General features: G+C 41.7%; 1 protein-coding gene across 5 annotated transcripts in view; it reads left to right on the plus strand.

Moving 5' to 3' along the window:
- TBXAS1 (thromboxane A synthase 1) overlaps positions 1–27,008 on the plus strand; it is a 316,405-nt gene that overhangs the window by 159,376 nt on the left and 130,021 nt on the right. For all 5 annotated transcript variants that reach the window (XM_073323035.1, XM_073323050.1, XM_073323042.1 and 2 more), the window contains one exon: positions 19,340–19,456. In XM_073323035.1, the coding sequence (XP_073179136.1) occupies positions 19,340–19,456 (117 nt within the window). The remainder of the gene's footprint in view (positions 1–19,339; positions 19,457–27,008) is intronic.

Consider the following 27,008-nt stretch of genomic DNA (forward strand, 5'->3'; position numbering starts at 1 on the left):
GAGCGACTCTCTCCTTTCACTGTCTCCCTATTTCTTTCTTCCCTTCATTTATCTTTCAATCTGGGATTAATTTTTGGGCTATTCTTTATCTACAGATTTTTTCCTGGCGTTTCTTTTGATCCTATGGTATTTTATTTTTAAATGGGTAAGAAAAGCAAGATCAGATTTTTATTAGGCCTCCTCCTCCTTTTCCCAGTTTTGCCTCCTGTTGAAAACTTGCCAATCACTTTTCAAGCCCATATTTAGCTTTTCTGCAACACAAGAGATATCATTAAGGCTTTAAACTAGCTAATGATAGAAATGTGCACTGCTTGGAGGCTTCTGCAATATTAACTACATCCAATTATGTTAGGTAAATGTATGAGTATAGTCAAAACAGGATGAAAGCATATCTTTCTATTCAGGCCAAAAGCAGTCTTCTGAGCCAATCTTTCATCAAATTCACATCGGCTGTTTATTTATTATTTCTGTGGCAATTGATTTTTTTTATTCTTATGTTTATAATTCTCTTTCAGCTCTAAAGACAAATCAGGGTTCCAAACAGGAAGGAGCTGTCTCTTCCCAGGTCTCTGTTCCTTATTTCAAGAGAACATTTTATTGCTGAGTAAACATGTGAAATCTTAAGCTGCGATAAGATCATATTTTTTTCTGTTTTAAATTCGGAACTGCTTCCTTATCTGATATATAATCTTATTTTGTCTAGCTGTGTTAGAAGTGGCAGTGCTGTGTGGTGGTAGTGCGATATGTAGCAGTTATGGGTTTTCTGTCATTAGCCTTTGATTTCTATTGCTTTTTGGAAAGAGGTCCACCTTGCCCTGCTTATTTGGGGCCAGGCTTCTCTTTTGTGAATATTGCTTTTAGGGGTTTTGTTTTTATTTATTTTTCTGCTGAGTGATAAAAAATTAAAATGCAAGAGGAGGGAGCTGGATTTTCTCCAACACAGTACCATATACATTTGGAGATTCTTCCACTGCCTCATTTCTTCTCAGGGAAGATTTATAACTCCTCCTTCCCACTAGACTAAATAACTTGCAGTAAAATGCAAAACTTTGTTTCCACACATGACTCCACACAGTTACTGACTTCTGAAAATATTCTTTGTGAATAGCAGTTTGGTTAATTTGTTTATGATTTTTTTCACCCTCTTTTCCACTCATGCCACACCATACACTATGTCATGTCCTTTTACTCTTGCCTTTCTTGGTGCATTCCTCCTAGAAGAGAGGTCTTCTTGACTTGAGCTTGAATTTGCAATAGTTCTTGGTGTGGCAGGTGATACTTTAATTAAGATGGATTCAAAAATCTGACCTGCATTGTGAATATCCTAAGACAGGAAGTGTTTGGATGCAGAGTTTTGTGCAGGCACATTTCTACATTTGAAGTTCTTTCTTAATGATCGAACAGCTACACAGAACCCTGTGAAACCCCCGCCAGAGATGAACGCACTGAACTTCTTTCAGTGATATTTCAAAGTACGGAGAGCTGATCTCTGTGTGCATAGAGTGCAGCCTAGAACCTCACACCCCACAGTTTGTGTAGTTTGGACTGGAAGAATGTTCTAAGTTTTAGGTATGCAGATGAGCACATGGTTTTTGCTGAAGAACTGGTGTGTATGATGCAGCCACAAGAAACTTTTCAAACTGGTGCTTGTGTGACAGTGTGTCAAGTTTATTTCTTTGCCTCTTTCTCCACTGAGAATTGTGTGAAGGTCAACCACACATTCTGAGTGTAGGTTTGATCTACAGTATAGCCTGTAAATAGGAGTCTTGGTTGCCTTATTTTTTAAATTTGCAGAGGTGATGACAGCAAGCTCTTAAGATGCAATTTTTTGAGCAGTTAGTTGCAGTGTATTCAATCAGTGCTTCCCAACCAATGGATATCAGTACTACTCATGCTATCTGTGGATTTCAGACTTTCATGACTGGTACTCCAGACACCTTCTTCACATGTTAATCATAAGTCTCTGTGCCGATCCTCAGGGCACTGCTGCTGGCTAAATTTTCATTTAATTGTTTGTGCTCTAGCCCCAGGAGGTTGGTGCTGCAGTATGGAAAAGAGCAAGAACACATAGTTGAATGAGAGATATCAGACTGGGTCTGTAAACTGGTACAGTTGCCTGAAAACATTTGGAACCACTATATTAGATTCTGCTTAGGACCTATAAGTACAATTACCTGGGGTAGATTGTTCAATGTGTGTTACACGTTCTGTCCATACTGAGATTTACTGAGATCCTATCAAAATCTTTTCTAAAGCTACCCATACCTCTGTGGTCTGCACAGCTTGGCTGGCAACTCTGTAACAACAGGCCAGTAGTCTTTCTTTCAGGAGATTTTACCACTTCTGCTTCCACTTCATGGTTCAGCCAGAACTGGGAACTGAAACAGTACAAGAACGTCAGAAAAAAATAAGTTAAATGAACATTTTTGGAATCTGAAAAGTGGTTCTGTACAACTTTGGACAAAAATTCTAGTCACTTTCTGTTCACCTGAACCAGTTAACCCATCCTCACTTAGCAGCACGGATGCTGTACAGTATGGTATAAATGAAATCCTGAAACTGGCACTGCTGCTTCTTGTCTCCACATAAGAATGAGTAATTAGATAATCATGTGACTAACGATTGGCTCAGAGAATGGCTTCTGGCCCAGGTGAAAAATTGTGCCATTGCCATATATTTGTCTGTGTTCATACATTAATTTCATAGAAGTATAGGCTCGATAGAGAGGCGGGCTTAGAGCATTATTCTAGTTCCTGATGGAAATTTGTTACAAAGCAACCATATACGGTGTGACGCCATTTGACATGCAAGTCATTTTGGATCAAGGGACACTAGAGCTGGAACAATAGAGCTGTGCATGAGGATCCAGGACTTGGAATAGGGTTAGGTAGAGCTGCTCGTCAGAACTGAGAAAGGTTGCAGAGAACTTGCTGGTGCTGTGGAATACCCCGAGGTATCAGTCCTGCCCTTTGATGAGCACTAAATTCCTGACACTTTGAAAGAGACTTATTCCATAATCCCCTCAGACATCCTGTGCTGTGCCAGAACTCCTTCTACTCTCTTTAACCTGCCACTTTATATTCCATCATTTGTTCCCTCCTCTGCGGTGTTAAACGAGTGCCCCTTACTTCTGTTTCTGTTGGTCTTTGAGCACTGCTGATCGCTGCTCATTTCCACTTTGATGCATCTGTTTCTGAAAGCTCATTGACAGCTCTGCATTGCTACCGTTCGGGTTTTCAAACATGCGCACACACACACGCAGAAACAGATACACACAGATTGGAAACAGCTGATCCTGGACACAAAAAAAAGGATGTTGATCGATATTAATTATTTACTCCTGCCAATCTATGGCAACAGAAATGACTGCAGCAAGTATTATCCATTCTAAAATAAATATGCTTTCTATAGAACCAGGGTCTGTTTCTCTCCCTCTTCCCCTCATTTGAAAAAGGACTTGGGGCCATAAGCAGTCAAGACAAGAAGTGTCTCACACTGTTGTGGTCTGGTAGATTAATCGTAGATTTAAGATACAGGAGACTATTTTTCTTTCTTTCCCAGGCAATTGCAAAGGCCAGTTTCACCACTTCCTTTTTCCATTTTCAGTATGCGCATTTAGATGAAGCTAAAACTGCACTCTGGCACTTTAGTGCAGCTTTCCTAAAATAATTCTGAATAATTTGACAGTGGCTCAGAAAAATCCCAGTTTAACCAGTAGAAGCTCTTCCTTTACGTTACTCTAGACCTGTCCCCAGAATTGTTTCATCAGAACTCCCCTTCATTGAAAGTAGAGCTGGTAGCAATGCCTATAGTTAAGATTGCTAACACTTTTCATTATAAGACCAGGTTTTCAGTTGCTGGTGTCTTTGCCAAACTTTAAATGTTCAGGCTGAAATTTTGCATGCCAGGTGTCTGTCTCAGGCTGAATTTGTGTGGGAAGTTTCAGCTAAAACAGTTCACCCATTTCCAAGAGAAAGGCTTGGTAAAAATACATTGTTTTGCCCATGTGAAACAAATTCTAGGGACCTTTCTTTGAATAGCTTCTGGTGCCCCTATACTTTGGAGCAGAGGCTTGAACTTTGATGGCGGGGTCGGGGGGAGGTGTCACTGTGCTATTGGGGATGTGCCTTTTGCCATCGCAATGAAAATTTGCCCAAATTCTAAACCTTTGAAAAATCTTAGTTCATAAATGCCGAGGAGGGAAGAACATGTATAGAGAGAAGGGATGATGGAGGCTGGAGCACTGGAGAACACAGTATTGGCAACCCCAGATGTTCAAAAATCATGAGTCAGTAGGATTATGTAAAAAATGATAGATTTGGTGTTCCTTCTATTTGCCCTCTGCTTTTCGAGCCTTTAGGGTGCTCTGGGGTCACATTTTGAAGCTTTCTCCACAGCCACAAGGGCTAGAAACTTACTTTTTCTTTAAGAATGAAGCCTGAAATCATCACATATCCACTTGACTCCAGGAGCTGGGGCTTTAAAGAAAATAATAATTATCATGAGACTCATGAAAAAATCATGAGAGTTGGCAGCACTGGGAACAGAAAATGGAGGTAACAGGGGCAGGAGCTTGGGATGGGAGAGAATAGGAGCCAAAGAAGAGAAGGCAGGAGCTGGGGACAGGGCAGAGGGCAGGGGCCAGGCAGCGGGGAGTAGGAGCTGGGGAGGTTAAGGTCAGAGGAGGGGAAAGAGCCTGGAGTTGAGAAGGGAGGGAAGGAGCAGAAGGGGACAGGGAGAGGCTGGTGTTGGGGATGAGGCAGAAGCGTCTATGATCATTAGAGCACACTCCTCTCTGGAATGTGGAATTGAATGCACTATTCCTGATTCTCACCATTCTTCTGCTATCTAGCAAATAGCTGTGAAACCCACTGGTGAAGTGTGTATCTCCGTCTCCCTCTAGTCACAGGTCCACATAGAAGATAACAGCCTCTTACTGCTACCATTTATTCCATTAGCTCAAGTGATAGAGCAGTGTTTCACAAATGGAACATCCCGACCCACCAGTGGGTCGCAGGAAGGTTCTACATGAGTTGCCATGTCCAGGGCCAGATTAACCCATCTGTGGGCCTTAGCCTCAGCAAACATATGTTCCTACCAGCTCTCCATGGCAGGGCCAGACCTGAGTGGTGCTGTGCACCAGACTGCAACACATGGAGCTGGGAGCTGGGAGCTGGGCCCAGCCTCATGAGACAGTCACAGGAGCCACTACTGCGTGGTGAGTGCCGGCTCGCTCTCCAAAACTGCCCTCCCTCTCCCCCAGGCCTCCCCTCTGCATGGGGCTGGAATTAGGATGTTGTGCTGGCGCAGAGGGTACATATTTGTAAATGGTGGATCGTAAAAGAAGACAAAATGCAGGTGGTGGCTCACCTTAGTAAGAAGTTTGGGAATCACTGTAATAGAGGACTGTACGCTGGATCTAAAGGTCCTGACTCTGCTGATGACCCATGTAGGAGATCAGTGTGGTTTCATATGGTGACTATTTTGAAAAGTTATTTTAAAAATCTAAGAAATTACATTTAAAAACGATGTGAAAGGAACGTTAAAGTTGCAAAGTCAAGAAGAAGTCCTATGGGAAAAGTAGCATGTGATCATGTGTTTCAGAGATCTCAAACTCAACTCACCATGCGGGCCATATGAGGACTAGTACATTGGCCTGAGGGCCGCATCACTGAAACCTTTTCATACAAAGATACAAAAGCCCCCACACTGCTCCCGGCCCCACCCCCACTCCAACACTTCCATGAGGTCCCGCCCCTGCTCCGCCTCTTCCCATCCATTGCCCGCCCCCATTCCAACCCCTTCCCCAAAATCCCCACCCCAACTCTGCCCCCTTCCTGCCCCTATTCCAACCCCTACCAAATCCCTGCCCCGGCCCCGCCTCTTTTCCGTCTCCTCCCCTGAGCATGCCGCATCCCCATTCCTCCCCCTCCCTCCTGGAAAGTCCTAAGCACTGCCAAACAGTTGTTTGGTGGCGGGAAGCAATGGGAGGTAGGCGGAGGAGCCAGGACGTGGTGCGCTCGGGGGGGCACATGGGAGAGCAGGGTGGGGTAGCTTGGCTGCCAGTGGAGTCGGTGCCAGTGGCAGGCTGCAGGAAATAACTCCCTGGGCCACGTGTTTGAGACCCCTGATGTATATGCACAAGAGGTCCAAAGGCATTGCCTTAATACAGGCATTTCCTGACTTTTGAGTCATTGACTTTGCAACTTTAATATTCTTTTAACGTAGCATTTATGGGGTCCTGCTTCTTTTATTTTATTTTATTTAGCTGTAATGGGAAGAAATATAGGTGTATGGTGTATTGCTGATACCAAGGATTCAAAAGTCATGAATAAGACCTTCAGACATAGATTTGGTTTTAAAATTGTAAGATTAACAGTAACAATAATAAATCAAAACTGGCCTTTATGTTGCCTCAGTTATGAGCAGGGTGAAACCTTGTTAAGGGTTGAGTTAAAACCCCACTGAGGTGCGAACTCACCCTTCAGTTAACATAACTAAGCATAACTCCGTCTAAAACTAAACATGTGTTTGAACCAGCCCGGGAGCTTTTAGCTGAGTATTGCATTGGGGGAGAGGAGAAGAGCGATTGCACAGAAACTGAGGTGAGACAAGAATAGGCAGAGTGAGAGAGAGAGAGCCTGAAGGAATAGCTGAGGAGAGGTTTTGGGTCAAACTGGCAGGCTGAAAAGGGTGCTTTTGGTAGTGTGAGCAGAATAAGCTGCTACCTGCTATTTGATTCCTTCTGGGTTCAGAGACACAGGACTTTGTACATTCTTTGTAAGTAAACAAAGTTGCACCAGTGAAATACCTGACTGCCACCAATTTCAGCTCACAGGGCCTCCAACTTTGACTAGTTGCTCTGGCTGAAAGCACCCTCCCCCAGTGTGCATGTAATCATTTCAGGTTAAAAATTCAACCTTCCATGCACACAAAATGAAAGCCTTTCTGCTGGCTGCTAAGTGACACAGCCACCCATTTCCTTTCTCCACTAGTGGAGTGGGGCAGCCATCATTCTTTCCCTCCCCTATGAGTCTCTTGCCTTCTGCTGCCATCCATGCCCTCCTTACTGTCCGATGCCCCTCTCCCACTTTCCCTTCTGTGCACGCTTACAGTCTCCTGTTCCATATTTTCCCTCCCTTTCCTCCCACAGGCTCCTATACCCTCAAATTCTCTCTTTCTGCCCAAGTCATCCCTCCTGTTTTCTCTACATTACCTTGTTCACTCACATGGTATGTATAAACTATGGTAAAAAACCCATGGCACCAATTCCCAGAGCTTGGCTCAGTTGACTCAGACTTGTGGGACTCAGGCTGCGGGTCTAAAAATTGCAGTGTAGCTGTTGGGGCTGAAGGAGCCCGGGCTTTGGGACCTCCCCTCCTTACCTCCCATGGGGTTTCAGAGCTTAGACTGCAGCCCAAGCCTGAACATCTACACTGCAATTTTATAGCCCCGTAGCTCGAGCCTGTTGATGCAGGCCAGCCACAACCATATGGCAGGTCTTCTATCACAGTGTAGAAGTTCCTGTAGTTTCCTCAGACAATGCTTAACTGGTGCTTGGGGAAGGGCAGAATGGCTCCTTTCCACTCAGGTTAGCTCCTGCAGGGCTTCACCTGTGCCAGAGTCCACTTGGGCTGCATAGCTCCATGTTCCAGGGTTCATAAGTCATCCCTGAGGTAACAGAATAGCATCATCAGACCTCTAGACAGGATGCTGAGAGTTGTGTTTATAATTTTACCATCCTTTTCTTTTCTTTAACAGAAGGTGTAATTCAATATATGCTAGATGCTGATAAAAAGCAGGAGTTACAAACACATACAGTAAATGCAGTGTGTATATTTATTATGTGGAAGGCCCAGCAGTCTCACAAAGATTTACAGTAGCAGTCTAGACAAATTCATTCCTTTTTTCTGATTCATGCAGGAAGTGATCCATTATCCTGGGAAAGCCCTTTGTTGTGAGAACAGCAAGGACAACCTCCTCTCAAGTTACCCATTGTATTATTTATATATCAGACTGTTCAGGGATTAATACTCAAATAAAAGACTGCAGGTGTTTCATTTTAATGGCTGGCGAACATTCCTTATCTGGGATCTCAGTAGATGGGAACCAAAATTCCAAATATCTCTCAGTCTTACTGTATTTTTGTTGGGCTCAAAACTTGGTGTCAGTTTGTCCATAACTTTTATGCCGTATATTTATTATTGTGACAGCCTGCTACACTAGATGTAGCATTATTTTTGCAGGAATTAGCAATTAGGCAAGCATTAGACAATGTGGATTCAGGGCCTGACTTACCACCATGTTACTCCTGTTTCACGTCATTTAAATCAATGCCATAAAACTGAAGTAAAGCCGTGGTAAAATGAGCCCTCAGAATGCTATATAATCTAAAGGAATCCTGTTTTGTAAGAATAGAACCAATGAGTTGTTGTGTGGGATCCCATCTGTGATCCACCTAATTTGTGTTTATATCTTTTCAAGAATGCTTAAAATAATAAAATATACGACTGTGTTTTGGCCCTTGTATTCCACAATACTTGCTATTAAAGGGCGACTATGTTCAAGAAACTAACAGTGGATGATATGGTTAATTTATTTAAACAAGGTATTTCCTGGTACTTCTGAGGAGCATCCTGAAGGAGTCCAGTAAAACTGATGTCACCAGTAGCTTGGTTACTGGTTGTTTGTGCACTGAGACTGTTGAGGTAAAGGAGGGGCCAAAGGGAACATGCCGTCTGTATGCAACGGGGTGCTAGTACTGTGGAAACCATAATTTTTAATTTCTTGTTTTTTTAGCTTGTTTATAGCTTCAGCCATAATCACTTTTAACAATGAATTTCCTTGCTTAAAACAAACAAACAAACAAACAAACAAAAATCCTTTGATTGTTCGAGCATTCAGATCAGTGCGTGTAAGATTCAAATGAATGAACTGTAGGCTGGTATGCCCATTTCCAAGATGTCCAGTGAAGATAACTGCCTTTAGGACTAAGTTCATGACATGTGTGAAGTGTTAAAGACAAGCCAGGCCTGAGTTAAGCACAAAAAAACCCTAAATTCCAAATATTGTTTTTACTCACCATTTCTCATATACATAAAGGGTCACTGCCATCTTGAAAAGCACATTCGTCGGAACATTTTTTATCTGTTGTTATTACAAGGAACTTGCTATAACGAAGAAATGAGAAGGGGGAAATCTTTTTATTTTATCCACACACACAGTTATAGGTACTCGTATAGGCAGAAATGTTTAATTTCTTCCATTTATGTATTTGACAGTCCCTTTGTAGTTACTGCCACTATTTCCCCTGTGTAGTCAGGGCCTGATCCAGAATCACAGACCTTTAAGGCCAGAAGGGACAACATGGATCACCTTGCCTGACCTCCTGTATATCAGAGGCCACCACTGCCACCCAGGACCTACACACTAAACTCAACAACCATAATTAGACCAAAGTATCACAGTCCACAGGAGACTAGATTAATATGTGCCACAGGCAGAGAATTGGAGGGTTCCAGGTGCACCAGTGCCTGAGGCCCCCACAATGGCAGGGAAATGATTAAGTGAGGTGTACACAGATGATCCAAGCAAGTGATGCACCCCACATGCTGCAGAGGAAGGCAGAAACCCCCAAGATCACTGCCAGTCTGACCTGGGGAAAATTCCTTCCTGACCCCACATATTGCAATCAATTAAACCCTGAGCATGTGAGCAAGAACCAGCCAGCCAGCACCTGAGAGAAAGAGAGAATGCTCGGTGCCACCTCAGAGCCCTGACCCACCTAACCCAGTGTTCCGTCTCCAGCTGTGGCCATCCCTGCAGCTTCAGAGGAAGATCATTCCCCGAATGTATTTGGGGAAGAGGGGTTGATAAATCCCTTCCTGACTGCTGCAGGTGGCTGGCTGAAACCCTAAAGCATGAACTTTTGAGAACATAAGACATAAAGCAGAAGAGAGCCCCAGGGCTGCTGAGCTCTGTCCCCTACCATCCAAGCAACCCCATCATAAAATCACACTCATAAATTTGTCCATTGAAGTCAGTGGACATTTAAAGTGGACATTTAAAGTTTCTGCATTTAAAGTTAAGAATAGTTTTTAATGCTTTATTGTATTGGGATCCTTAGTCAGTTTCCTTAGCAGTTGGTAATAGCGACCATAATGTAATTATATTTAACATCCCTGTGTGTTGGGGGGAGGGAAATACCAAAGAAACCCACCACAGTAGCATTTAATTTCAAAAAGGGGAACTACACAAAAATGAGGAGGCTAGTTAAATGGAAATTAAAAGGAACAGTCACAAGTGAAATGCCAGCAAGATTCATGGAAACTTTTTAAAACCACCATAATGGAGGCTCAAATTATATGTATGTCCCAAATAATTTAAAAAAAACAGCAAGAAGACCGCTCCCCCCCCCCCACACAAAAAAACGCCCCCATGGCTAAACAACAGAGAAGAAGAGGTGGTTAGAGACAAAAAGACATCCTTTAAAAATTGGAAGTCAAATCCTAATGAGGAAGATAGAAAGGAGCATAAACTCTGGAAAGTCAGGTGTAAAAGTATAATTAGGCAGGCCAAAAAATCTATAGTAAAGAACAGAATTATCAGACACATAGATGAACACAGTATGTTGGGGAAGAGTCACCACAGCTGTTGTAAAGGGAAATCATGCCTAACCAATCTATCAGCATTCTTTGAGGGGGTCAACAAATGTGGACAAGGGTGATCCAGTAAATACAGTGTACTAGAACTATCAGCCTATCAGAAGGTCCCTCACTAAAGGCTTGGAAGCAAAGTAAGGAGTCATGGGATAAGAGGGAAGGTCCTCTGAGACTGTTCAGCTTGGAGAAGAGACAACTGAGGAGGGATATGACAGAGATCTATAAAATCATGAATGTTGTGTAGAAAGTGAATAAGGAAGTATTATTTACCCTTTCCCATAACATATGAAGCAGGGGTCACCCAATGATATTAATAGGCGGCAGGTTTAAAATGAACAAAAGAAAGTACTTCTTCACACAATGCACAGTCAGCCTGTGGAACTCATTGCCAGGAGATGTTGTGAATGCCAAAAATGTAACTTGGTTCAAAAAAGAATTAGATGAGTTCATGGAGGATATGTCCATCAATAGCTATTAGCCAAGATGGTCACAGACGCAACAACATGCTCTAAGTGTCCCTAAACCTCTGACTCTAGAAGCTGGGGCTGGACAACAAGGGATGGATCACTTGATAAATTGCACTGTTGTGTTCACTCCCTCTGAAGCATCTGGACTGGCCGCTGTTGGAAGACAGGATACTGGGCTAGATGGATCATGGGTCTGACCCAGTCTGGCCATTCTTATGTTCTTAAGCATATGCTTACATGTTTTGATAAATCAGAGCCCATATTTTCAACTTGATTGAAAGCAAAAGGTACCCGAAAACAAAAATCAAATTGTTTTCACAGGATTTACAGCCCAATTTTACTATCCATTGTGAATTGGATACTTTGTATGAGGTGAAAATAAATAGGGAAATAAAAACTACTGCTATCAGGCAAATGGTGTAGGTTTTCAATGGATAGAATAGACTATATTCTTAAAACAAGACCTTTGAGTTTTCTTTAATGTGTAAGAGTATATATGTGATCACAAAATTTTGCGGAATAGCAGTCTGGGAACTTGAAATCTTCAGTTAGTCTGATACTATGAATTTAACATTGCTATTGGGTCATGTTGCCATAAGCGCTTATTGGGAATTTTCTCTTGGAATGATTTTCTGACAGAAAATACAGTTTCTGCAAAATCAATTTGTCCTTGGGAAAATCTAGATTTTGTTAAAAAAATCAATTTTTCTGTTATGAGAAGCAAAATTAAATATTTTGTTTCAGGTCAGTTTGTCTTGAATGAGAGTACTTAGTTTTGTTGAACTGACTCAAAACATTTAATTTTAAATCAGTTCAATAAAACATTAAAATGGGCTTCTTTATCAGCACTTTGCCTTTCGAGAGTTGTAGTTTGAGCCCTCTCCTGTTGACTGAGCTCTTTAGAGCTCCCACAATGAAGTAAGGATTTCCTTCGACCAAGCACTTCATGGTGGATCATGGAAGTGATACATAAAACTGGGTGCATCATGGGAATTGTACTCAAGGTAGGGAACCTGACCCACTGGGGAGACTGGGGATATCAGGATCCCAAACAACAACTCCCATAAAGCAATAGACCACAAGGGGAAAATACATTTGAATGTTGAAATAACTTTCCTATATTTGTAAGTCCATTACAATTGGCAACAAATCTTGGCAATCTCAGCAGAGAAGTGAACGATTGACTTGGCATGGAGACTTTCAACCTTACTAGGACAGTAGAGGGGGGGAGCATGAACTTTCCACTGTTGTACTGTACCTCTTCTTTGGATAAACAGAGGACTTCATCTCCAGAACTTAATGTTCATCACTTTCCAAGGGCACTAAAGGCTCAGTCCTGTAAGGTACTGAGTGCTCTGGCTCCCACTGAATTTGTTGTGAGCTACTAGGCGCTGAACACTTTGGGAAAGCAGATAACGTTTTTAAGTGCCCAGATATGAACTTAGGAGGCTAAGACAGTTGTTTTTTAAAATCTTGGTCCTCATTTCTAATTCAACATTTAACCAGCTTGTTTACTTTTTGCATTTCAACAAAGTTTAGACATTTTAAGCTAGACTGGCCTGTTTATCATTTTATTTTTATGGCACTTATTTCCATAGCAGAGTATCTGAGCAAAAGAGATTAAATCTAAAATTCAATTGGAAATTTTGAAAAATTACAAATCTTGAATTATCTCTATCTATTATGTTATAAAAAAATTCCTTGATATAAAACCTATATTTTCACCTAAACAACGTGTCAATCTCCCTTTAAACTAGTTAAATCCAGGGATCTCAATAACAGGAAATAATCACAATATCTCTGATGTGTAGCAAACATTTGTTAAACTTTCCTTGAACAAGCAGACTATATCCCTTCTGCTCTATGTTGCTTGCCATGTTATAAAATGTGAAGAACAGTGTTTTGTGCATCAAATTCATATTATGCACAGATTACCATTTCCACACGTTCTTACAAACAATTTAAACCACATGAATAAATCTAAATTGTCAAAAAAGATCAAGAACTATTTTCCTTTCCTTCCCCCCTCCCCCCCCACACACAAAGGGAATCTTCCTCTCCTAAACCATTCCATAGGAAAAGCATGCATAAATAGATGTGCTTTTAACAACATTATGGCCTTAACCAACACTGGGCAATACAACTGTGTCAGCTGAAAACCAGTTTTAAACACTGGCAGAAATAGTGTGTGGTGGGATCCAGTTTCTGTAGCACAAACTGACAGTGCGAAAGTGTTGTTTCTGAAACCAAATTATCAGCAAATAATTATCTCTGTTGCCTGATTGTTTTATACCCCTGTGTGTAAAATGGAAAGTGGATTCTAAACAGTGTATTCATAAAAGGTATGGGCTTGTGATCTCACTTACACCAGTCTAACTATGTGGAGTCATTGCTGATGTGCACCATTCTAAGTCAGAGCTGCAGGAGGCCCTGTATGTTTATTTTAGCATTTAAGAATGGTTGTATTTATCTCATAGCTGTGTCTTGATTTGGTTTCTATTGACAAAATCATGACTTAAGAAAATGTTTGTGATGACAAGAACAGATGTTTCCAGGCAGCTTGCCATAGCAAAAAAAACCCCAACTAAATAAATAATCTAGTGTTTACTTGTAAGCTGGTGTTGGCTGTTCCATTTTGCCAATGAATAATGATGACTAGTAGCTATTAGTGAGTAGTTTAAAATCCTGACTTGACAAGAAGGGAATAAGCTTATAACTGCCTCTTTGTGTAGTACAATCTATACCGTAGACTGGAATACAATTGCTGTAATCACCATAACAAATCTTACTTGGTAGCATTTTTCCAAGTCACTTAAGGTATGTCTACACAGCAATTTAACACCTGTGGCTGGCCCATGTCAGCTGACTTGAACCTCGGCTGCAGGGCTGTAAAATTGCGGTGTAGATATTTGGGCTTGGCCTGGAGCCCAGGCTCTGGGACCCTCCCCTCCCACTGGGTCCCAGAGCTTGGGCTCCAGCCCGAGTCCAAACATCTATACCACAATGTTACAGCCCCGTAGCCTGAGTCCCGTGAGTCCAAGTCAGCAGACATGGCTGTGGGTGTTTAATTTCAGTGTAGACATACCCTCTGTGACTGGGATGGAAACCTGAAAGGTAATAGAAGAGATGACCGTTAATTGAACAACTGGATTGTATTTGTGAATGTTGGTGGTTTTAATGTAAGCTAGAAACCTTTAGTAGCAAGGTGTGAAATAGTCAAGTGCAAAAGCTTGTTGGAGTTGGCAGCTGGGTGGAAACTAGTTGGCAGCTGGGTGGAAACTACAGCCATAAGGAAACCTCTAATTCAGAGATCATCTTCTGTCAGAGAAATTCTTCAACTTCATTTAAACAAACTTGCTTAGGAAAAAGTATTCCTGGTTGTTTCCGCTCAGGCTCATCAGCAATTCAAAAGATTTTTTTGTATGTTTGAAGAAATCAGCAACCCATGTTATGTTTTAATGAGCAATAGGGATTGGCATAGTCATTCCCATATCAAGCAAGGGGAAGGAAATCCCTTGCTTGAATGGCCTGGCAGAACTTGGGCAGCTGGAGAGGAGTTGTTGTTTTTGGAAAGCAAATAGGCAAGAGAGGGATTTATTTTGGGAACAAACTTGAAAGAAATAACTGGAAATGCGGAAGTTTGTAATTAGGTTGTTCTATGGACAAGGTGCTTCTCCCTACCACAGCAGAATACAGGAGCAGAGTTGAAAGATTGGAAATGCTGATGGGTGTTAGGACTTTGCACTAATACCAGGGCTGTGATTCTTAGATAAGGAGCGTGGCTCCCAAGTCTTGTTTCAAATCTCAAAAATCCTGATTCCCCATGAAAAAATGGTACAGAGAGTTTGCAGAGATGTACCGATAGTGTCCTGCTGCCTAAGCGAGAGCCTGTCAGTGACTTTGGTGTGAAGGCAGAAGTACTATACTGTAGAGTGTATCTAAAAGACCGCGTATTTTGAAAACAGTTTGTAACATTGAGGTGGTACTCTGCTCAGTCAGAAGCCACTACATAAGCTCTCTGTGAACGTAAGGCACTCAGGTTGGGGAGAATTGTGAATGATGTTTCACTTATCACAAGATGCTGGGGAAGTAGGGGGATAATATGCTTTATTAACAATTAAGGGTACAGGTTTCTAATACATTTAAATATCACTTGTAATACTTCATTGATATCCCATTTAGTCAAGAGTCAGAGAGGAAGAACAATACGCATATGTGATCTGTCAGCTTTTTTTTTTAATGTGGAAATGGTGCACTAATTTGTGGATGTCGTACCACTGCCCTCTACTGGGTGAAATATTGTCAAATTGGTTTATGTACATATTGGTTCCCTGTTGGCTGAGCTAATGGAACTGCCCTTTGGTCTAACTGGGACAAGCTGGACTTAACCTGTAACTTCTCACAGGCCTTTAGCATAGTTCATGCTTCAGAGAGGAGTGTAGAGAACTACCCTCTGTCAGGATATGTACCTTCAGCCTATCCTCCTTTAAGTTCCTCCTTGTGATGCACTTCTTCAAACAATGCTACGAAACTTAGTCATACACCTGCCATCACATCAAGGGGAATGCAGGCCCCTTTTAAAAATAATAAGTCCACCAAATAGTACTCCTTGTTCTTTTTGCAAATACATACTGATACACTACAAGGTGTGTGCCAGATTCTGCCTCTTGCTCATCCTATTTTATGTGGCCTCCTGTTCTCTTCGCTATGCTTGTATGTTGTCTGCCTAGATTGTAATTTCATTAGATTCGTGTTTTTTACATGTCTATAAAACCCCTAGAATATTATGGCCCCTACACAACTAATACCATGCCTTTTTGACCTGTGTACAGAGCTCCCCCTTCTGGTATGGAAGGGAAGGTCAGCTACCTCCACAGCAGAATCCCCCTCGCTTGACACACACATTTCCTCAGCTCCGTATAGGGTTCACCACAGGCCTAGGGATCTGCATGTATGGAAAGGATGGGTAGTGGAAGGGTCAAAGAGGGAGTGGGGGTAGGGTTTGGGGGGACATGTAGCATCTCCTGTATCCCAGCAGAGATCTCTCTGAGGTCCACACCAGAGATTGTTTCTGTGTATGTGGCCCCCAAGTGCTTTCCAGTTTCACAAGAACCCTGCAGATGTGAGGGGGTATGGGTCAGACTCTCTTTTTTCTGCTGGGTGTAAAAATCCAATCCCCTTCTTGCTCTCTCTAGCACCCCCCCCCCCCCGAATGAGGAACATAGAGGATGCTCTGAGAGGAGACCTTCCTAGAATTTTCCTCCCCCTGTTCTGTGTTGATGTTACCGCCCGGTAGGGGTACAGCCTGGCCCACTAATAATTGATTGAAAGCAGGAGCAAAAGACTTGGTGAACATTGACACAGAGATGAAGGAGCCAGCGGTTTTTTCTTTAAGGGCAGCATGAGTTGCAGAGTATTAGGTAGGAAGTTTCTGCACACATTCCAAAAGATATTGCATGCCCATATGCTAAAGCACATTTTTTAAGCCCTGGGGCTAAGGCAGAGATCTCTTTATTTGGAAGAAAAGATCACTCACATTCTCTCTGGCCGTGCCCAATGTCACAAGCGTGATTGAAGATAGTGGCATTTTGTGTATGCTGCCACAGCAGATTACCATAGCTTCCCCTTTGCCCCGTCCCACACAAAACCCATTTCTGAATTTCAGTTACAGTCTTCCTTCCACTCTAGAGTATTACTGTATCACAGTCAGAAAAGATTGACTACTTAGGAAAAGAAAGTAGAGAACAGTTGCTGAATCTTTAGGTTGTAACAGATGCAATATTAGTCTGATTGCATTTGACTGGAAAGCAAAAACCAGAGAATGTTACAGCAGCTTTGTCTAATAATTTGTAGTGATTTGCATATGATAAAAAATTCTCAGTTGCAGCTTCTACTATTTCCATTTTGAGAGAGAAGACACTTCATCCTTCACCAAGATGCTTCAGGCTCATTGTCATACCAAACTCATTTTCATTCCTGCTATGTGAAGCTGTAAAACAGGTTATGCAATTAGCAGGAAAGTGTTTGCAGGAATGATAAGGAAAACTTGACAAATGAAGTACTCTCTAGGGTATCAGTTCTGCTGCTGCTTTGCTAAACAGAGCATGCTATAGTACCCAATTTAAAGACAATGTCAAATAATTTGAGCCCCAAATTTGACCTTCCTTATTCAAAGCGCCTCAGTGTATATGTGATTTATATATATATATATATATATATATATATACACACACATGACTATATTAAAGGAACATTACTAAGGTGGCAAAGTCAAGTGCTCAAAAGTTGGAAATGTCAGAATTAAGCTTGCCTGTGCAACCTAAATTCAGTCCCCTTGTGCATTATGATACAGTCTTTAATTACATGATCATATGCCATTTTTCCCACAAGGGCCCTACCTCGTTCAGTGCATAGAATGGATGGAGCTCACTCAGTAAGCAGCAATTCAATATTTTGTCTTATCCTCATTGTTCAATGTGTGGCCCCAGGCCTTATTTACTGCACACCATGCAAGCCATACTCTGAAGACAGAATTCTTACTTTTCTCATGGGGTTTCTGTGGTGCTTGTCACTATTGTATCTGAGTGCTTTACAAATATTAATTCATTTTTCTTCACAAAACCCTGTGAGGTGAGGGGGTGGTATTATTATACCATTGTACAGATGGGGAGCTGAGGCACAGAGAGATTAAGCTGAAAAATGTCCACTAATTTTAGGTACCCAGTTTGAGACAACTAGGACCTGACTTTTTCAGAGTAGTTAGCATTAGAGAGTGCTCTATATGTTCAGAGCACAGTTCCCATTGACTTCAGTTGCCTCTGTGAGTGTTCAGCACTTCTGCAAATCAGGCACAAGGGTCTCAAGTCAGGCACCCAGGAAATGAGAAACACACGATTAGTGACAAGGCATGAAAAGTTTGATTTAAGGGACTCGCTTAACATTAGAAAGTGACTCTGTGGCACTGGTGGGGCATAGAATCCAGTTCTCCACAGGAGCAGTCAACTGCCTTAACCACGAGATCAGCCTTTCTCTTCCTGCAGTCCCCCGCCTCATTCACTACTCATCGTTTAACGTCTGCAACATACAAACCAGGCATTCTACAGCCAAGTTTATTTCACTACACAGCCTTGTTTCATCCCCAGAGTGGGTCCATCCTGTGTGCTGAATGAGGCAGGGGTCTTGTGGAAAAAATAGCATGTGTTCATGTTGTTAAGACTGTATCATAATGCATGCACACAAGGGGGCTGAATTAAGGTTGCAAGCCAGCCTGAATTTTGGCATTTCCTAACTTCTGAGTGCTTGACTTTGCAACCTTAATAATGTTCTCTTAAAGAATTACTTTAAAGATGATTTGAAGGGAACTGCCAAATCTTCCTCAGTATTTACTATGTACTGAATGCCCCCTATTGCCACATGAAAAGAATGGTCCACATGTCCATTCTGTTTTGTCTTATGACATTCATTCCTACGTGGATTGCAGCCTCCCCTTTTGATACAGTGTCCCACTATGCACTCTTTTTCTGGCAGTCAACCCACTATTGCTCAGAGCTGTCTGTGCAGTATCAGATTAGTGCCATTAGTTTACTATGCTGTGTGGTGTTACCAAATATTTTTAAAGTAGAACTTTAGACATTTTGCAAGATAAAATGCACTGTGTAGTTTTGTAAAATATGTTAAGTGTAAGAAGCCTCCTTCCAAACATCCCCTCCATTACCTAAACAACACTTTGGCTGGCACTACTTTCTTTAGAGGGATTCCATAGCTGGTGTGGTATTACAAGTTTAGTGGATGCTGGATGTCTTCGTGGTGCAAAAGCCCATAATCGGAGTGGGGCTGGACACTGTGGGACTTAACAAAGGGAAAAGGACCATTTAAAACTAATATTATGTTTGATCAGTAGTGGTCCCAATCTTCAGCTTCTTACTCAGATAGAACTATCAGTGAGAGATACCCAACGAGTAGTTTTTTGTGTTGAATTGGGCCTTGTGTTGAACAGACTGGGATTGGGCCTTGTCCTGTCTTTCAGTGTAATATGTTTAGGGCTGCATTCTAATACTCCTCCCTCGTTTTGATATGGACTTGAGTGGGATGATTTGTAGAGTAAGATACTGTTCAATATGTATCAGAATCTGTCCCTTGTAATTTTTTGGGATACTAAAATGGTTCTAGTGTCATGTGTTTTAACCCCTGTTTGCGTTTATTTTGATTCAGACACCAGGCTTGGTTACCAAGCCAGTAATTGACAGCATTCTCTGTCTGCGGGATCAGAGGTGGAAAGAAGTTCGGAGCATACTGACCCCGGCCTTCAGCGCTGCAAAAATGAAAGAGGTAAGATACAGTAAGTGCCACCGCTTTATCCAAAGAAGCTGATGTTTTGACTTCTGTAAGCACTTTCCTTGTATGCTGCACTTCAGGGATATTTAAAGGACTGTCAACATGTCATTGTCAAACTGTTCAGGCCCCATTGTTGTGTGTATATCGACACAATGTGGGTCAGAGCCTCAGCTAGTGTAAATCAACGTAACTCTATTGACTTCAGTACAGCTGTGCTGTTCTGTATCAGATGAGCATCTGGCCTCATAACTTTCTCCAATAAGAAATCAGCTTGCTCATAAAAATGTAGTAGATGTAATAAATAAACAAACTTTTAAAAATAAGCTGCTCTGATGGACTAAAGTACAAAAAAGGTTAATGCTGTCTACCCATCAGAACACAGCTTTTCAGTATTTGCAGAATTAGCAGCTCTCACTTTAATGCACGAACCTCTGTCAGTCTCTCTTCATCCCCCTTCCCCCTTTATTCTTTAATTCTGGGATATAATAGAAATGGCTCACTGGAATAGAATGTAGTTGCAAGATAAATACTACTGATTGAAAATAAATATTTTTCTGCTAATTTTCTGTAAATTTCTCAGCATTTATCTACAGTGGGAGACCATTATCCTACGACAAAGTTATATTCCATTGACACTATATCTCTTAATTAAATGCAGAGTAATAATTGACTGGTTAAACTCTGCTTTAAAACAAATCTTCCTTTTTTGCATTTATGCTGAAAAGGAAACACATTCCTCACTCTGGTGCCCAGTTCTTGTTTGTAAAATTTTCCACTGGGCAGAAGCGTGTGTTATTTTGACATGTTGCTGTCGAAATCCACAGTAACATCTAAATGTGTCTGGCTTCTTTAGCTCTATAGACAGCAGTTGCTTAGCAACATCAGCTGTCACCTCCTTATTATGGTAAATTCTAATTGGCCATAAGCCTGGTAAGGACCGTTGATTAATCAGAACTGACAATATCATTGGTTATGCATCTAGACACTGACTCTGCCACTGGCTTGATAGCAAATTTCATAGACGGGATTTTTAAATACTCAAATGATTATTCAGTAATGGTGTGGCTGAAGAGGAGAGTTTTTTGCATTTCCTGAGCTAAAATTAATCTCTCTTACTGCACATCTTCAGCACAGAGCAGTTTAGGGCTTCAGCTTTTTGCTGTTTAAACTAACAAAAGATGAAACCGATCACCACCTGGTTTGTACAGGGCAACCCCTGCTGGCATCAGTCAGGTATACTTTAGGGGAAAAAAGGTTCTTTGGACATTGTGCTTTGTGGTGATGATGCATGTTTGCAGAGTTAATTTTTTAATGTGGGAGAAGAAGAATCCACACTTACATCTCATTCTGCTTGGTTGCGAAGGAACAACACCAAGGGAGATTAAAGCTAGAGGGTTAAGCCCTGTACTGACTTAATGTCTAACAGCAAGCTCATATGTGCATACTGCAACATTTATATTTCCGCCTTCTTCCACCTTTTGCTCCCTGTTCCAAATGGTGTATGCTGAGACTGTTAACACGCTGTTAGTTATTAGAAAAAGGAGACTTTTCCTACTCTGTTGTACAAGGTGACGAGGGGAGTATTCAAGTCTAAACAGTCAGGGAAGAGCTTCCTTCAAACAATGCTATCTCTGTTCCTCTGTGTGTCTGGAATGCCCCACTCCCCTTCGTTGAGAAATGTTATCTCCAGTTTAGGGGATCCCCACAAGTAACATAAATCATTTTTTTTTCAGTTGCTTCAGCAGCATTGTTCCAGACCTATTCTGTTTCTGTCTGCCACTGTGCTTGTTTTTTTCCATCAGAAAATGATACATCTGGGTACAGTTCTTTCATGGTAGGGGTGTTCTTGGTTATTTTAGATGATTCTATGTGCAATTAAGTAACCTCTTTTGAATGTATATGCGCCTCATCCTTGTATATCATTTTAAATCAAAAGTGGTATTCTGTCCTAGGATTTCAGTTTAACATGATTTAACTCCTCACTCACACACGTTCCTCTCCGCAGCTTAATTTAGAAGTCATACTAGAATTTCTCAGAGGAAATCAGTACTCATTCATTGGTATCCATCTCTCCTTTTCTGAAGCCTCCCACCTTTAGTAGTTCCTACAGAGCCTCAGAAGTACTGCAATGACAGAAATACTAGTTTTTAGTCTTGGCCATGTTACAGCAAGGCCTGGTGCTCAGACCGTTTCTATAATATTAATCCTATTAGTGTTTCCATTATAAAACCTGTTTTCCAAGAAATTACAAATCAGTTGCTTGGTGTAAAATTTGGCATCTAAGAGTCTTGGTTAATTGCTTGTATTTTTTTCCCTCCTGCACCTTTTTTCATTTCTACCATGCTCAATCCAGACATCGTAGATTGGAGTTCATTAGTCTCTAACACTTCAGTGTGGTATCGCATTTTAATGGTGTTTGCACCATGTCGTTGTCAAGTTACGATGCTTTACCAGCAGGGTCTGTCATCTGCAATCCTATCCCAAGAGTGGGAGTGGCAGGAAATGGCCAGCTGCTTAATTAATAGTTCTTCTTTCCAGGAATCTGCCCATCTCCTCTCTCAGATCATTAGGGCCTTAGCACAGGCCTACCTGGCAGTAAGAAAATGCACCCCTTTCACAGTTTTTTCTGGAGCACTTGCCTCGGCATGTCCCCTGGTGTTCTGCTATGCCCTGATTCCCTGGGGCACTAACAGGCTCTTCCACAGCATTTACAGAGGCTGCAAAAATCCTCAGCGAGTGCTGGGAGTTGCGCATGAGCAATGTAGGTTACCGCTCCATTCTGAGCAAACCATTGTCTACCTGAATGCTATAGGATAACAGGGAGATTGAGGCCTGCAATAGGGCAATATTCTAGTGAACCTGTGTGCTGAAGACAACCAACATAGCTGCCAGATAAATTACATACACACCTGGAGAACTGGGTCTAGGAACCCTAGTCCTTCAGTTTTAAAAACACTGGCCTCTACTACTTGAGCTACATCTTCAGAGCTGGTAGTAACAGTAGGCTCCTTATTCACCCGGTGGGCTAGTCACTAGGGGGCAGCATCACATACAGAAAGCTAGTACGTTATGATAGGGGCAGTTTTTCTGTGTCTGGATGGGAGACCTGGGCTGACAGACCTACAAGGCCCTCACCTCACCTTGTTTTTCCACAAAGCTGGGGAGTGGTGTGATTGAGAAATTCATTAAACAAACCTGAGGATTTTCACCTGACTCTGTGGTATTCTGAAAAAAGTCAACCAGAGGCAGACACCAAATATGGAAAATTTCAACAAAGCTGAGCATTGTTAATTGTTAGGTGACCATACCAGTGCTGCCTATATTAGGAGAATTGTTTTTCTAATGTGTTTCAAAATTTTCTATGTGGCTTCCACAACTCATTCACCCTGAATCTCCTAACTTGTTTGCATTAAAAGTTGAATGCTATTCAAACATTGTTTTGATGGAGTTCCATAGGCTGTCTTTTCTCCCTTTTCTTTTTCTTTTTCTAATGAACACAAAAAGGCTAGTAAAACTAGTAAAACAGCTCAATCTCATTGGAGGAGGTTTTAATGCTTGTTAGTGTGAAGCATTCAGGAATCTTAATGATGAGTGCAGTATAAGAACATTGATTCTCAGGCCTCGATCCTGCAATCAGATTTGTTGCATGGACCTCTGCACTCATGTGGAGCTCCATTGGAGTCACTAGCAAATCTGATTGCAGGATAGGCCTTAGATTATAAATGCTTTGGGGCGAGGCACATATCTTCCTTTATGATTGTCCAGTGGATAGCCAATGTAGCCTGTCATTGAGACCTCTGGGCGCTATTACAATAGGAGCAATAAATAATCAGACTAGGAGAGACAGCACAAGACTGGGAGTCAAGAGATCTGGGTTCTCTTCCCAGCTCTGCCAGTGACTTCCTGCATGACCTTGAGAGAGGCACTTGAGCGCTCTGTGCCTCAGTCTCCTGTTCTGTAAAATGGGGATGATAATACCTGCTTCACGAGGTTGTTGTAAGACTTACTTCATTAATGATGTCAGTCACATGCTTTGAGGTCCTTGGATAAAAGATGTGTTAGAAGTATCATAGCTACACCAAGATTCTTTTAAAGTTCCCTCCAGGTATGATATAATAAAGCAAGAAAAGATGTTAGGATGTTTGTCCAAGCTGTAATGATGTTGGTGCCCTATTTAGCATTTCTTGATAAAAGTAAAGAATGCACTTCTGATGATCCTGCTGTTCTGAACCCCTTGTCAGACTTGATAAATAATTCTTCTCTCTGTTACTGCCCACACCAGCAGAATTCTATTGATTTTTATTTATTCTGATTGTGCTGCAGTGCTCTTGCCGTATCCTATCAGTATACCTGCAATCCTCTAGGCCACTGCCACCCGTTCAAACAAAAAGTGCAAGTGTGCAACGCAGTGTAGCATTGTCCTAAACAATCTGTGAAATGGAGCTTGTGTTAATGCCATTTTTCTACCTGAAGAGGGTTGCAAAGCAGAACTTGTGGTGATGTTGTACAATTCTCTGGGTCATTCACTGTTGTGTGAATGACCCAGAGAATTGCGATAAAGGCAGGTTAAAAGAAAGGAGAGAAATTTTGGGTGACTGCATATATGAGTCAAAGAAGATCATTTGTGGGGTGGGACCCTCAATGTCCCTTGTGCCCCCAATGTTAGACCCTTCACTGGGATCTGATCAGTTAACTGCAAATGAAGAGATGCAGTTTCTTTTTGTCTTCCCTAGTGCTTGAGTATGGAGGTAATGAACACTGGCAAGAGCCCCCACCCCACAAATGATCTTTCTTGACTCTTATATGCTGTCACCCACAATTTCTCTTCCTTCTTTTTTCCCTTGCCTCTGATAAACTCCTGTTTTTTCAGTCATCTGGACTGGCGGGGGTTCTTCCTATCCTGTCTACTTGCCACCAGGATTGGGAGATGGAGTCCCCAGAGTGGGTTCTCTATTACTGGTGCAACAGCTGCCTTATCTACCTGCTGCTTATGTTCCAGCACCAGTTCTTCATGAGCTTGTAGTTCTCTTCTCCCCCTCCTCACACAGGGCTTCTCACTGTGGGTCTGATCCAATGCCCTTCAAAGTTAATAGAAAGTGTCCCATTTACTTCAGTGGATTTTGGATTAAGCCCTTAGTCCCTAGGTGGTGCCAAATGTTCTCCTGTTCCGTGAGACCACCAGTACCAGGGCAGGGACCCTGCCTAGCAAGTTAGACAAACTGGATGTCAGGCCAACAAAAAAGTGTCAGCAGGGCATAATCGCTGGGTTTAGTCCTGCACTTCCCCCTCCATTGAATATATAAAGTGTGTTTGTATGAGAGAGAGAGAGAGAGAGATTAAGGCATGGGGTCACGCATTGTGGCCCCAATCCAACGAAGTACTTAAACACCTGCTTATGTGCTTTGCTATATCAGCACATGAATAATGAGGATAAAAAGAAATATTAACAGCTGTCTGATTGACTGCGCACGGTTCACCCTGTGCATTGAATGAGGCAGGAAATCTGTAGAACAAATGGTATGTGATAATTTAATTAAACACTGTGTCATAATTCATATGCACAGTGAGGTAGAATTAAAGTTGCACAGGCCTTAATTCTGGCATTTCCTACTTTTGAATGCTTGGCTTTGCAACCTTAGTAACATTCTTTCAACACAGTATTTTTGGTGTAGTATTTGTGTGTGTATGTATTGGGCACATTGTGCCATCTAGCAAATGGCCATTACTTACAGGCGAGCTGGTAGCACCATTTATTATTAAGGATGCCCCAAACTTCCCATTTAAAGGCCCTGATTTCAGTTGCTTATAACTTTCCCAAATTTTAACCATTCAGGATGAAATTTTATATGCTTGGTGTTTGCCTCAGTTCAGTTATTTATTTCTTTTTAAGAAAACTTCAGCACAGATGTCTGTGTTCTTGAAGGTGGTTTTTCCCATGTTAAAAATTCTGGCAACATTTTTTGAGATTCTATGGTGCCTCCATGCTTTGAAGCAGGGCTTGACATTTAAAAAGGGGTGGCCTTTGTTTCAGAGATGTGCCTTTTTCTGTCCCTGTGAAAATCCACTCAAATTTGGCTGAGTTACAAGCCTTTGAAAAAAACCACAGTTTGCATGTGCTCAGTAGAGACTTTCTAGGGCTTTGCACCTAAAATCTCCTGTGAAAAAAACAGCATATGATCATACAATTAAAGACTGTATCATAATGCATAAGCAGAAGGGGGCTAAATTAAGGTTACCCAGGATCTAGATATGGTCTAGTTCAAACAGGAATTTATTCAGGGAAGTCCTATGACCTGTTTTGCAGGAAGTCGGACTAGATAATTGCAGTGGTCATTTCTGGTTTTATAATCCACAAATTACTTTTCTCCAGCCCATATCATACTGTCACAGTGCCATATGATAGTGATCCCTGCTCTTGTGCAATACAGTATGAAAATCTAAATGATTATTACTGATGATTGTACACAATCTTATTGATATTTTAATTACTATTTTTAATATATAAAGGCAAGGTTTTCATGCTATAGCACCGGATAATTGGTTAACCAGTTTTGCTGAACGGTGAGATAGTTATTATGGAAAATTGTTAATATGTCATGATATAGTTAGAAAATAATAATCGCTTAGGGTGGAAAGGATGTTCAGTGAGTCCTGTAGATCATCCCCATGCATCAAGACAGGAGTTTAGTACTCCCTAACCCTGTTTAAGACTGTGTTTGCCTATCCTCTTGAGGAAGGAACCGCCAGCCTCCATCAACCAACCTCTGTGGTAGCGAGCAAGAGTAAGCAGCAGGAGCTGCCAATGATTGCAAAAGGGAAGCATACCATGCAAACCCTTCGCTGTGCCCCTAGAGAACACCAGCATATGATCTCCAGACACTCCCATTAAAATGGGCACCATTAGACTGGGTGATTGGTTTTGTTCCACCCGCCAGATTCTCATTCTGAGCCTGACTCTATGCCGTAGAATGAGCAGTTTGAAAGGAGAGAACAGTGGGGCAGCACCAGCGGAGCAGGTTGGGAAAGAGAGAGGGGAGAGATGGTTGGTAAAGGGGGGTTGGGGAAAATCAAACACTGTTTAAAAAAATAATCTGATACGGAAACAATATTACCTTGAACATTTTGCTCATATGTTGTTCATCTCTCATGACTCTTTTGAGTGTAAGTTCTGTGTGTCAGGGAACATGTCTTTCTATGGCATATTGTGGGGGCTAATATTAAGGCAGATAAAATTAAATACTCAGAAATGTGGTTAATCAGAGGAGTGTGACTATGATGCCACTGAGCAAAGTAAACACCCCTGTGTACAGTGTATACATAGTGCCAGAAACTAATTGTTCTGTGCCAAGCCATATATTGGCAAGATTACGCAAGGAAGCCCCTGGCAACAAGAAAAACCCAACCCCAAGCACTCTTCTTTGGCAGATAAAAATAAATCTGGACACTGAAATACTGGCAGATCAAATATTTACAAGGAACATATTGTTTCAATTTTACTCCATTATGTTACTACCAGCCAATCGGAATGTACAGCAGCTGGAGTTTA

Source organism: Lepidochelys kempii, chromosome 1, assembly GCF_965140265.1.
Source record: "Lepidochelys kempii isolate rLepKem1 chromosome 1, rLepKem1.hap2, whole genome shotgun sequence".
Taxonomy (NCBI): domain Eukaryota; kingdom Metazoa; phylum Chordata; order Testudines; family Cheloniidae; genus Lepidochelys; species Lepidochelys kempii.